At 41.5% G+C, this 12,257-nt stretch overlaps 1 protein-coding gene across 1 annotated transcript in view; it reads right to left on the bottom strand.

The window, feature by feature from the left end:
• Nucleotides 1-12,257, bottom strand: part of srpk2 (SRSF protein kinase 2) — a 60,823-nt gene that overhangs the window by 14,911 nt on the left and 33,655 nt on the right. The window contains exons 3-8 of the mRNA XM_031857216.1: nucleotides 7,307-7,458; nucleotides 5,366-5,474; nucleotides 3,526-3,613; nucleotides 2,907-2,994; nucleotides 2,705-2,811; nucleotides 1,129-1,294 (exon numbers count right to left, since the gene is read on the bottom strand). Of these exons, the coding sequence (XP_031713076.1) occupies nucleotides 1,129-1,294; nucleotides 2,705-2,811; nucleotides 2,907-2,994; nucleotides 3,526-3,613; nucleotides 5,366-5,474; nucleotides 7,307-7,458 (710 nt within the window). The remainder of the gene's footprint in view (nucleotides 1-1,128; nucleotides 1,295-2,704; nucleotides 2,812-2,906; nucleotides 2,995-3,525; nucleotides 3,614-5,365; nucleotides 5,475-7,306; nucleotides 7,459-12,257) is intronic.

A 12,257-nucleotide genomic window follows, 5' to 3' on the forward strand; every position in this document is an offset into this window, starting at 1 on the left:
TTAGCAGCTCAGCAAGTGCAATAATCCTCCATACCTTCAATCTGTTCTGAAACACATCACAAATGTCAAATGACACAAGCAGAAATAAGAGACATTTTGCTAAAAAACACATCTGCACTTATGTTAATGACTTAATTGGCCTCTTCAATCAACACCACCACAAAGCGCTTCTGTTGTGACAGTTGATGGTTGTGCGCCTCCCTTCATTTGTGTAGAAATGTAAGCAGTATAATTGGTCACCCTAAGGCTCAAAGAGACTCCATCCGCTGATGCAAGCAATTGACAGCTCAAGTCGGGGTTCACCGGGAGGACAGGGTTCATGTCGAGTTTGTCGAGACTGTTTTGTTAAGAACTTGATTTCTTCAGTAGAGGAACTTGGTGAAGGGAGATGAAAAAGCAAGAATCTGGGAAGGCACAAAAGGCTTCTCTCGTGAATCCTTTTTCTTTACTGAGCGCTTCGATATTAAACATGGACGTTTTTTCATTCATTAAACACATCAAACAAAAGAAGATTTATTAAATCTTTGATTATTCATGATATATTTGCATTGACTATAGATACCAATTTCAAAGCAGGAATATGAGCAATTAACCTCCTACATGTACTGTCAGCTTCTCCCTTTACCTAGACTGACTCCCTGATGTAGACTGTGGATTTAAGCCTCCTATTCCAGACAGCATTCTTCTCTCCTTCTGTTATCTATTTTGCAAGCGCGCCGTCGCTGCATCCTGTTCTAAGCGCTGCCCGAGACTATTGTGATCGGTTAAAAGAAATACAAACAAGATGTTTTTCCAGCGATACAATAATGATAATGTATGGAGCCAGACCTTTCTTTAGTGCTGACCCAGTGCTGTGGAGATGGCAAAGTTTTGGGAAAAACATATGTAAATTGCAACACTAAGAAATACTTTCGGGAAATATCTTTACAGGCTTTCGTGAAGAGAGTTAGGTAAGAAGATCGACGTCTCTCATGTCTGTACACGAAGCTTAACTTAGCATAAAGAATGGAGACAAGGGGAAACAGCTAGCCTGTCTAGCCTCTTCTCATCATCAACTCTCACCAAGAAATCAAACTTCCCAAAATGTTGCTCTATTCCCCTTAAAATAAACATAGTGTCGGCGTCTACCTGCTGATCCAGACGGTGGGGGGGCTCCAGCTTTCTGCCATTCGGTCGCCTCCATGGCCATACGCCTAACAAAGGCGTCATCTACACACATCAGGATGTTCTCTGGCTTGATGTCCGTGTGGATGATTTTACATTTAGTGTGGAGGTAGTCCAGACCCTGCAGCACCTACAAACACATTCAGATAAACACAGATTTTATTGCTGAACAACATAATCACACTTCTTGTTGAGGCATTTATACAGTCTAAAAGAAATGCAGTCCGTCTCTATCTCCCTCCCTTTGATTCCTTCTCTCTTTCCCAGAGCCAAATGAACCATTCTTCTAATGCTTGTCATTCTCTGAGGGCGGAGAGGAGAGGCTGTTGATGTTTTTGTTTCACTGATTCTCTCATTTGTTTCTGTCCAGAGGCTTTTGAGATTGAAGCTGGGAACAGTCTCATTTAATTTTGTACTCATCTTCAGCCTGGCTTTCAAGAGGCGGGAGGCTGGCAGCGGCTGAAACGGCTCAACAACTTCACATGCTCATCAGGTGGCTGAAGGGGAAATGCCTGAAAGCACTGCGTCTTTGGATGGCAGTGGTACTGAAGTGTGAAGTGCACAATAGCATGCGCTGTATAATCATTATTAGGCCTTTTTGAGTGTGAATTTTGCTGTGTGAGTCAGTCTTTTGCTCTTTATATATTAGACTTCTTCATCAAGTCAATCTTTTATAGTCCGTGACCAAGTTTTCTTCACAACCCTCCCCCCGAGGAATTCTAGATAGAAATACTGTAAGTTTAAAGTACCTCTGCATCACAGAATTAGAAGACTACAGCTGAGTTTTAGGTGCGTCATGCCTAAGTCCTATCAAAAAGATTGTTAAAGCTAATCACTTGTCACAATGAACACAGTGAAAAGCCTGACGTCATGCGTTTGCTGATTGGAGAAAATCTCCGAACACAAACGGAACCCAAACAACATGGGTTGGCAATTTGTCAATAAATGCAAAAAAAACTCCACCATGTTTTTAAATGTTAGATTCATGAACTCCATGTTATATATTATATAATATTTATTTTAATTATATCTATTTGCACGATTATTCAACAAGACAAAGATGACTATTACTGTACCTGCAATGGTTAGATCTAAGTGAAGTGTAGATTTGAACCCTTTCACCATTGTATTTATCATTTTCCATTTTTTGTTAAAATAGCTAGGCCACCCGCAAATGTATTCAGTGCATGTTCATGCATGTGAGCGCGTCTAACTGGCTTGCACACGGCCGCCTCTCTGCCCTGCTTTTATATGGCGATTACAGCTGATAATGGCATCCGAGGAAGCGTGGCACACATCCTCCGGTTCCCTCTCAGCAATTAAAATGCTCCCAATCTCGTATTATGCGCCTTTAATAAATGTTTGACCTGTAATGCACTCTCCCAAAAAAATCCATGTAATGTCAATCGCAGTGGTCAGATACATGATTTATTCAAATTTTGTGAAAATAGAGTCAGCGTTGTCTGATATATTTTCTATAAATAGATCTAGTTTGTATGTGTGTGTGTGTGTGTATGTGTGTGCGTGTGTGTGTCCTTACCTGTTTGATAATGCTCTTGACACATGGCAGCGGCAGACCTTGGTAGTTGGATTTAATAATCCACTTCAGCAGGTGGTGACCTAGCACTTCAAACACCATACACACATCTGGGACGAAGAGTCAAGGACTCACATTATCATGTCTCTGTCAAGCACACACACACACACACATACTAACACACACACTCCTCTGATCGGGATACGTATGCCGTTGACTCCAGAGATCTTGAAATCATCTATCAGCTGAACCACCATGTCCTTGTTGGGGTCGCCGGGGTCGCTCTCTCTCACCTGGAGCAAAAGAAGACAAAGAGATGAAGCGAACATGACAGGAGGAAGGAACAGAAGAGGAAGTAGGATAAAGAAAGAAAGAAAAATGAAAGAAGAATGACACCAAAACAGGAAAGACAAGAAGAAAAAAGGAAAGAAAGAGGGAATGGGAGGACTGAAGGAGAATTGGAAAGGTAGAGGAAAAGAGAGCAGGAAAGGAAGAGGACAAGGGAGATGGACGTGGGAGATACAGATGCTGAAAAATAGATTCTAAGATGACTGTCCTCTGCACCCACCATGCAAGATAAATGACCAGTGTATCTTTAGTGTTTCTTGTTCACAGAGAAACACAGTGGGGAGATGAAAGGTGTGAGGAGGGAGGAAAGAGGGAGGCATATTAGGAGGATGAAAAAAGGATGGAGAAACAGAGAAGAAAAGGATGATAAGAAGAAGTAGGAAACACTAAACGCAAAAAGGAACAAACAATGGAACAAAACAAAAACGATGAAAAGAATAAGATTCCCAAACACTTCAAACTAATCAGATTCTCACACATCGCAGCAGCTTGATCTCATCCAGGGCCGTCTCTGTGTAATGCTGGGCGCTCTTCACCACCTTCATCGCCACAAAGTTCTTCACTCTGTAATGACAAACACAGAAACATGCAGTCATTGTCTTACTAATGGGTCGTTAAAGCCAGTAATGCAGATTAACGTGTGCATCAATATCTGTGACTGATATAGTAATAAAATGTCCCTCACCGTGCCTTTATTACACATTTGCATATCACATACCGTTCACACTGCCCACACTGCCATTGGAAATGCAAATGTGGCATTTCAACATTAATACTCAATGCTTTATTCACCAAATGAAGCTCGAGCGTAAGTTCAGTCAGGAAGACTAGTCTTGTGCATGTTTAGGCCTGTAGTTTATTTCTAATATATCCGGTCATTCTCTCTCTCTCTCTCTCTCTCACACATGCTTACTCTTAACTTCCTTGCTGTAACAGTTCGGGGCTGTCAGTCGTGATATCAGCTCTTCTCATCAGCTGGTCTTGCCCATCCAATAGCACAGCATCACACCTCCATTTTTAGCCTATCATCTTGCTGCTGTCTCTTTTAAATATGACTCCCTTTCCATTACGTGCAAACTTCCACCTCCCCATCACCACCCAGTCTTTGCAGATTCAATATTTCATCAGCCTGCCAGTCTCAGTACTACCTACTGTACTGTATATTATAACATATATAGATATATCTAAAGAGATTTACAAGAGAAATATAAAAGACCATATACACAAATCGTTTGATATTACAATCATTTTTTTAATTACATATTCCTGCAAATCTTTCAGCTTAACTACAAGAATCTAATATTTTTCAGTACAAAGCAATAAATACTGTATTCTTTTAAAAGCATATGATAAGTTATGCAAATGAGTAGAAATCTACCAGAAGCATTAAACCTGCAATAAGAGTTTTGTGTGTTTTTGGGCCACTTGGGGGCAGCAGAAACAAGTGATGAACACAACACTGACATATCACATTTTAAGTTAATATGACAAACTTGTTTGCAAATAATCGGTCAGTGACTGAGAAAAATGATCATTCATTTGGAGTGACTATTATTATTAATAATAGTCACTCTTTTTTAGCTCTGTGTTTGGTCTCTACCAACTCCTGGGGAAATATCTGGCTCTTTAGCTGCTAAATGCTCCACTATGTTCACCGTGGTCTATAACTGGTACTGAGCAGGAAGTGTACAGTCACAGCTGCCTCCTGTGGACGACAGGGATGCTATGAGAAGGGGCGAGGTTGAGCCAAAACAGTAAAGTTGTAAATGATTGCATGTGAGGAGGTAGGAAAGAACACAACCCAAGTCTTAATATTTAAATACTGAATATGACCTTTTGTCAAGGACTGTGACTGACTGTAAAGTGTGCTTTAAGTAACCCAACTCCCCCTCACTGGTTTATGACCACCAACAGAGTAATTAAAACCAGTGACATGAGTAAATTAGTGTGTGTGTGTGTGTGTGTGTGAGTGTGTGAAAGGTGACACTGGGTTCGTGATACCGTCATCCAGACACCCTGGTTGCCACGAGAGTACAGCAACAACATTATAGTGCAAATGGATGGCTTTGGTGCCAGCGTAAATTGGAGTTGGTTGCAACCCTCGTCCTGGTAACGTGCCAGCTAAGGTCAACAGGTATATGCGTGGTGTGTGTGGTTTATGTGACGAGCATGTGTGTGTGAGAAAGACAGCAAGGTGAAGTGAAGGACTGCAAGAAGAGCCTCTGTGTGCATGTGTGTGTGACGGGGTGTGTTAAGGGCTTTTTCTGGGTCATGACATGTTTGTGGTGTGTGTGTGTGTATGTGTGTGTGTCTTACTGTATGTCCCAGCATAGCCATACGGTGGAGAAATGGCCCCACCCCAACTTCCTGATCACATGGTACCTCCCGTTGAACAAATCCCCGATCTTCACCGGATGGTACCCTCCTGAGAGGGATAAAGAGAGCGAGGATGAAGGTTACAGGCGACTGTTGGTGATAACCAGGCAATGACATTGTGAGACATTGTGACATTGTGAGTAAGAAGTGGAGCGACAGCAGCAGAGAGGGAGGGACGTCAAACAAGGCAGAAGATGAGACGGGGGAGAAGCGTTGTGGATTAATTAAAAGAAAAAGAAGAAGTGGGGGGAAAGAATAGCATAAACATTTAAACAAAAACTAGCTGAGAACATAAATGCTGAAACGAATACTTTAAAAAAAAGAAAATAAATCAACAACGTATGAATGTTTGTGAATATCCAATTTTATCGATTATTTATGATGGACTTGAAATTGACGCCTCGTTAGAATTGACCTAATTTTGTACACACCTGTCTGCTTGACTGCACCTGTGTCAATTAGCTGACTACTCTGATTGCGATTGCCTGGCAGCTGACACCATAACCGTGAGCTGAAGACTGTCCAAATGTGTAGACTTTTACACGCTGCCTCTTTTTGTAAATATTGTAGAAACATGAATACAGAATATAGATAAGGTGTAGGCCACACAGTGTAGCTTTTATTAATCTGTTAGGCATCCGTGACCCACTCTGAGAAACCAATATCACAGTTGCATATTTTGTAACAGGAGTGCATACAAAACAGAACAGTATAGGTAAAACAAGGAACATACATCTTAACTGTATATGTGCATCAGTAAATTTGGTTCAATATAACTTACGGTAATTCCGACTTAATGATAATTAACTCCAAAAAGTTGCCTTTCAGAAGAGACCAGGATTGTGATGTTAATGAAAGAACATTTTATTTTATGTCTGTCACAAAAGGGGGGGGAGGGGCGCTTATTAAGTGTTTGAACAAATAATAATTCAGTAATTGTTTGTAATGCTTCAACCTGGAGCTGAATATGTTTACCTCAATGAGACATCAGAATCCTCTTTGTTGTTGCCGCGATGACACTACCAGCTGGCACAGAGAGAAGTCTAGCTTGCCAGGGTTTCATTTGTTGTAGGTGTATTTTATTGAACACAAACTTGGTGAATTGAGTAATTTTAAGTGAAGAAGCACAGACACAAGAAGGGTAGGCAGTCCAAAATATGTACAAAGAACACTACAACGAATACTATTACTACTGCTACTACTGCAGCTCCTAATATAATATATAATATACTATAGTTCTCCTAAGAGGGTTACAACTTGGTTTAAAAATGTCTTAAAATGTCCATAAAGAAATAATATCAGAGCTAACACATGAGGGGCTTTTTTAACTTGTTAAGAGCCAGTGAAAAGAAGTCAACATAAATAATGTTGTACTTACTTTTTTCATCCAAAATGTCATGATGTACTATATCATATAATTAAAAGACACCATGGTATATTTAGAATGATAACAGCAAATTCAAACTTAAAACACTACGGCTGCAGATATCGAATGATAAGTGAGGTGTCATTTTCTGTGTTGACAGAATGGGTGTAGCATTTTGAAACTGTGCAGAGCTGTGTGAAAACAATAAACCTCTTAGCCAACAAGCCTCTGGCATCCTAAACCACTGCAGGACTCTAGACTGCCACTCCTTTCTGGCAACAACAAAACAGCCGCCAAACGCTGGTGTCACAACTACCGAGCGCTACACACTGATGGCTACAACGACGCTGCTGCAAATCCCATCGGGGTGAAGGGAGAAATGAGGAAAAGAATTATGGATATGAGCAGAGAGAGGAGACCGTGTGAGACATTGTTGAGCTCTGTACGACAGTTATGGTGAGCTGGGACGGATGAGTAGGTGTCGCTCTGTCCGTCTGCTCGTTTGTCACTCTGACCTTTGCAGTAGTCCGCGGGGTCCTCCTGCTCCTCATCGTCGGAGCCCAGGATCTCCTCCTCTGGCTCCGGGGGCCCTGCCGGCTCAGGGGGAGGCGGAGGGGGCGGCGGGGGAGGAGGGGCACTCACCGGGGCTTTCTGCTGGGTCTCAGGCCTGTAAACACAACAGTGGGATGAAAGTTAGGTAGCCCATCAGGTCACTTTTTACTGGAAACCCACCTCCCAGCTTGAACGTTGTTGTTTTTTTTCGTATTTCCTGCTGTGACTCACAGCCAGTGCAACTATAGACTGAGCTTTAAGTGCAGATGACTGATGTCTGAATAATAACTTGTTGCCGACTGGCATCGTTCAACGGTGATTCATCCAGTACTGAGTTCAGGGAAGCTTTTACATTTGCTGCTCTGAACACAGTGTGTCAGACAGGTCTTTCATGCAGAGGAAGAAAAGGCACAGGAAGTGACGTTTTGTATGTCTGTGTTTGGAATAAATAAAAAAAGAACGACAGGTGGCATGACCATCAATAGTCAGTGTTGCTGAATGAAATAAAGAATGGAGGTGGCCGCTACAGAAAGTCATATTAAATATACAAAAATCCAAGAAGACAAAGAACCTTCATTTGACTGCAATGCAGTGAAATCATCAAAAGTGAACGATATACAATATAAAACAGGTTCTAGTCAAAACACCAATAAAACCCGGCTAACTGGTATTTATTCAAGCATTGTCTGCAAGTGGAAGGCCGAGCCTACTTGCAGAACATGCTTATATAAACTTTTGTGTGTGTGTGTATGTGTAATTCCTGCATTCCCTGAAGTAAACTTCGAGACTGACAATAGAGCACAACACAAGAGGTCTTCTCCATGACCATGGCTGGGCATCATTGATGCAGACAGCATTAATACTGTGATAATATAACCACAGGATCATCTTTATATCAATTCATTATCTGAAGTATTCAAAAACAGGTGATAAAAGCAAAAATAAATCATGCATTGTTATATTGGGTTTTTAGCAATTTTTTAATTATCTTAAATTTTTTTTTCAAGATTTTAAGATCTAATGCTCTGATTGTTTTCATTAGAGATAAGGATTACAAGCCAAGATGTCTCAATAAGAGATAGTTATTATGATGTAATCAACTGGAGTAACCATAAACGATAATATCATCGCACAGTCCAAAACATAACTGCATGTTGGCCGACGGGCTGGTTTTGTCTGTAGGTCACAGACAGCCAGGTTGAACCGATCAACACCCACCCAACACCTTAGGCATGAATCACCACAAAACAATGGATACTATCCAAAATCAGACTGATTTTCTTTTTCAAACCTGGAAAAATGTAGAATTACCAGTATGTAGCAGGTACCCTTAAAATGCATGACATGGTGAATGACATTGACATAATAATACATATAAGAATGGAGCAATTGATGGATAAGACTTGATCAGACACGGTTCGTCTCCCCGGTCAGTCCTCTCGGTTAACAGCCTTGTTCTACTTCCTTTTCCTTGTAAAAAATGGAACTGAGCCCGTGAGAGAGACAACATGAAATCGGCTGCAGAGCCCAGGCTGACTCTTTCTCCAGGCCTGGCTACTTTTTTTTTATCATTTGTCCAGCACAATGATTGATCAGCCAGGGGGCTCACGTGGCTATTTGTGGAGGTTTTGGGAACGTGCCTGTAACCTTTTCTGTTTTGGGTCGATCCCACCAAACCTGCCTCTGTGCTATATTGTATCAGGACGCTTTTCAGATTTGGCGTGTTAAATACTACCTCATATTCCTACACAATGTCACGCATGTAATCTATTTTTGTCTAATTAGCCCATTGTTCATTACTGCTAATGGATACTTTAGAGCGGTGATTCCCAACCTGAAGGACGGGACACCCCAATGGGTCGCAAGCTCAATATGAGTGGTCAGGAAAGTTCTTCACGCTATGCAAAAGTATACTTTCTTTGTCAGATGTTCCTCTGTCCTTTGCTTTTTTACTTGCACACCACTGGATGACTTTACCTCTTAAAGCCTCTGAAAATTATACATGAAAAAAACAGATCAAATATATATATATTGCTCTTTAGTTGATCTTATCTCCGACATAAACAACCTGAAGACATTCAGTTTCAAAGGTTCACAAGCAGAACAATTTGGGAACCCCTGCTGGACATTAAACTACACCACTATATGCTGCACCTGCAGCACCCACAGTGTGGATGTACTAATGCCATCCAACAAAGATGTCCACATTTTTGTGATTGGAGATTACGTTACTTTAATTTTAATTGTATTTTTATTCTGTCTGATGATCCCTCCTGTCACAACGCTGTATTATATGGACTTCTGTAAAGCAATATCATGCTCTGGATGTGAGAATGTAGCTCTGACATTCATCCACATTGGGGAGAAAAGGCTGACATTTTTAATCAATTTTTAAAAATTTCAATCAATTTCCTTATCATGATTCAACCGAATCTTCACCTGAAGAAAACTCGATATCCCAAACACTTTAATTTAGACAAACAAGCTCAATAAACACTCCCCGTTCAGCGACACCTCAGGGTACCGACAACATGATCAAATGCTAAATTAAGACGGAAAAAATATAAACACACAAAGCCGGTGCTTGTGAGCTGTTGTAAAAAATTGCGGTCACAGGCTCAGACACATGATGGAGCCTCTTGGTGCATTGCCATGGCAACTGCAGAGAGAGGAAGGGAGGGGGAAAAAAATCCAGGACACAAAGCGTTAACGTGGTGGCAAGGCCAGCACACACACACACACACACACACACACACACACACACATCGGCAATGGTTCCTTTTAATGCAGCAGCAAATGACTTGGCATTGAGATTTCATTGTTGTTTTACAACTGACACACACCCACACACACACACACACACACACATGCAGTGTGTGTGTGTGTGGGTGTGTGTCAGTTGAGGGCATGTGTCCTTTGCAGCAGGATGTTGCTTCTTTACCAAAGCAGTCACGTAGGGTGTCATACATCACGTCTATATGCTCAGCGCATTTATAAGGCTCATCTTGCCATTGGCTGTACAAACACTTAGCCTCCCATAACTTTGTGGACCGGAGCCAAGCAGCAAAAAAAAAAAAAAAAAAAAACATGAAGAAAGACGCCACAGCCTGAAAGACAGACAGGCAGCGGAGAGACGGTGGCAGAATAAAGACGGATCGAGTGGGTGAAGAGTCGGAAAAAACAGAGATGAAGAGAAACAAGAAAGAGAAAGAAATAGGATCAGGTCAGATATGGAGAGAAGCATAATCAGACGAATCCAACAACCCAGGAGACAGAGAGACAGACAGAAAAAGATGTGGGCAGAATAAGACAGACGGACAAAATGATACAGATAGACTGGTAAGAGACAAAAAGAAAAAGAAACAGATAAAGAGAGAAATACAGTACACAGAGAGAGCTTTGAAAAAACAGAGGCAGCAGACGAAGAAGAGAAAAACAAAGAAAGGACAGCGAGAGACAGGAGGAAAACAAATAACAGCATGGACACAATCAGGGAGGAAAACATACAAAACAAAGCTAGATTTGCCTTGTATGTGGGTGGAAGTTTTTTTTCATCGATCCACACTGAGACATAGCGTACATCATTCCACCTTAAATTATTCTGAAGAACAGGTGGAGAATTCATTCGTGCTGAGCAAGTGGAAAACACAAGCAGTAACAAACAGGACCCTGACAACAAGCTCACCTTTGAACACCAAAGCACAACAATGCACTAAGGTCATTTACCTTCAAACACACTGTGCGACATTTGTGTAATTAGAAATTAAGATGATGGTGTGTTTCTTTCTGCTCCTGTTTGTGTGTCAACAGACATCCTGCTAGACCAGAACTACGCCGCTGAACTGTACAGAGGGCTTCACATCTGTAACACACTGTCCTTCTTTATTATCCTCCACAAGAACAAATGATTGCTATGATCTCTTTCAGTGTAAAATCTACACAACCATTGTAAACCAAACCAGCACAACCAGTATTTTAAACTAGTGATTCTAAAATGAGTTTCAACACTATGCAGGGTTTCATGCTTTCTCCTCCGGTTAAAGGTGCAATAATCAATGTCCTCAACTGATTGGCCTGAATTTACACACGAGCAGCATCAACGTGCTCCTCAACCAAAAGGGTGTACTTCTACCTCGCGCGTACGTTTACCCCTCACCGTTTATGTAACTTAAAACTTAATTGAATCCGTTTCTAAATAGTTCAAGTTAAGCCAAAGATCATAAACAATATGGTACTCGAGAACACCTTGCGATGGCATCACACCAGCCGTGACGCCAAATCAGACCTTCATTTTGTTCCCAACTACACACCTGTAACGTTTTGTGACTGCGTGTTGCGAGGTTGTGACGCTATCGCGGCGACAAAATATGCTGACAAACAGACAAAAACACCTGGCAAAGCACTCAAATCCGCTCCTGTGGCAGTTCATGATACAGCAGGTGTCTCCAGGGCCACATTTCGCCGTGATCACTCACGCTGTCGCGGCTGGTAAAAAGCCATACAACATTATTTGTGTGCCACGGTACCATAAAGGTTTTACGACCACAACTCTATGACAAATGATCACTGTCGTTTTGCCAGCCACGTGTTCACTGGTAGGACAAAATGCACCCAGCACTAACTGGAGGTGGGTATAATGGAAGAGCTGATCGGCATCAACACTTGAGTACTTGGGCTTGACAAGAGTGTTTGTGCACGTTTGTGATCACCTTGCCTCCAGGCACAGGGAGAGAAGCATGAACCGTCAAGAATGTCCTGTGTGTACAGTTAAAGTATTTCTGTGTTTACATGTAAAAGTGTGTTTGTTGCTGAGCTTATGAAGGCATTGTCCACTCCTGCAATAATGTTTACAATAGGGCATTACAGTTATTTTTTTCATGCACATACTACATTGGTGAAACACTGCTTTGAAAC

The sequence above is a fragment of the Anarrhichthys ocellatus genome, unplaced genomic scaffold, assembly GCF_004355925.1.
Source record: "Anarrhichthys ocellatus isolate YVR2014 unplaced genomic scaffold, GSC_Weel_1.0 scaffold2, whole genome shotgun sequence".
In the NCBI taxonomy this organism is placed as follows: Eukaryota; Metazoa; Chordata; class Actinopteri; order Perciformes; family Anarhichadidae; genus Anarrhichthys; species Anarrhichthys ocellatus.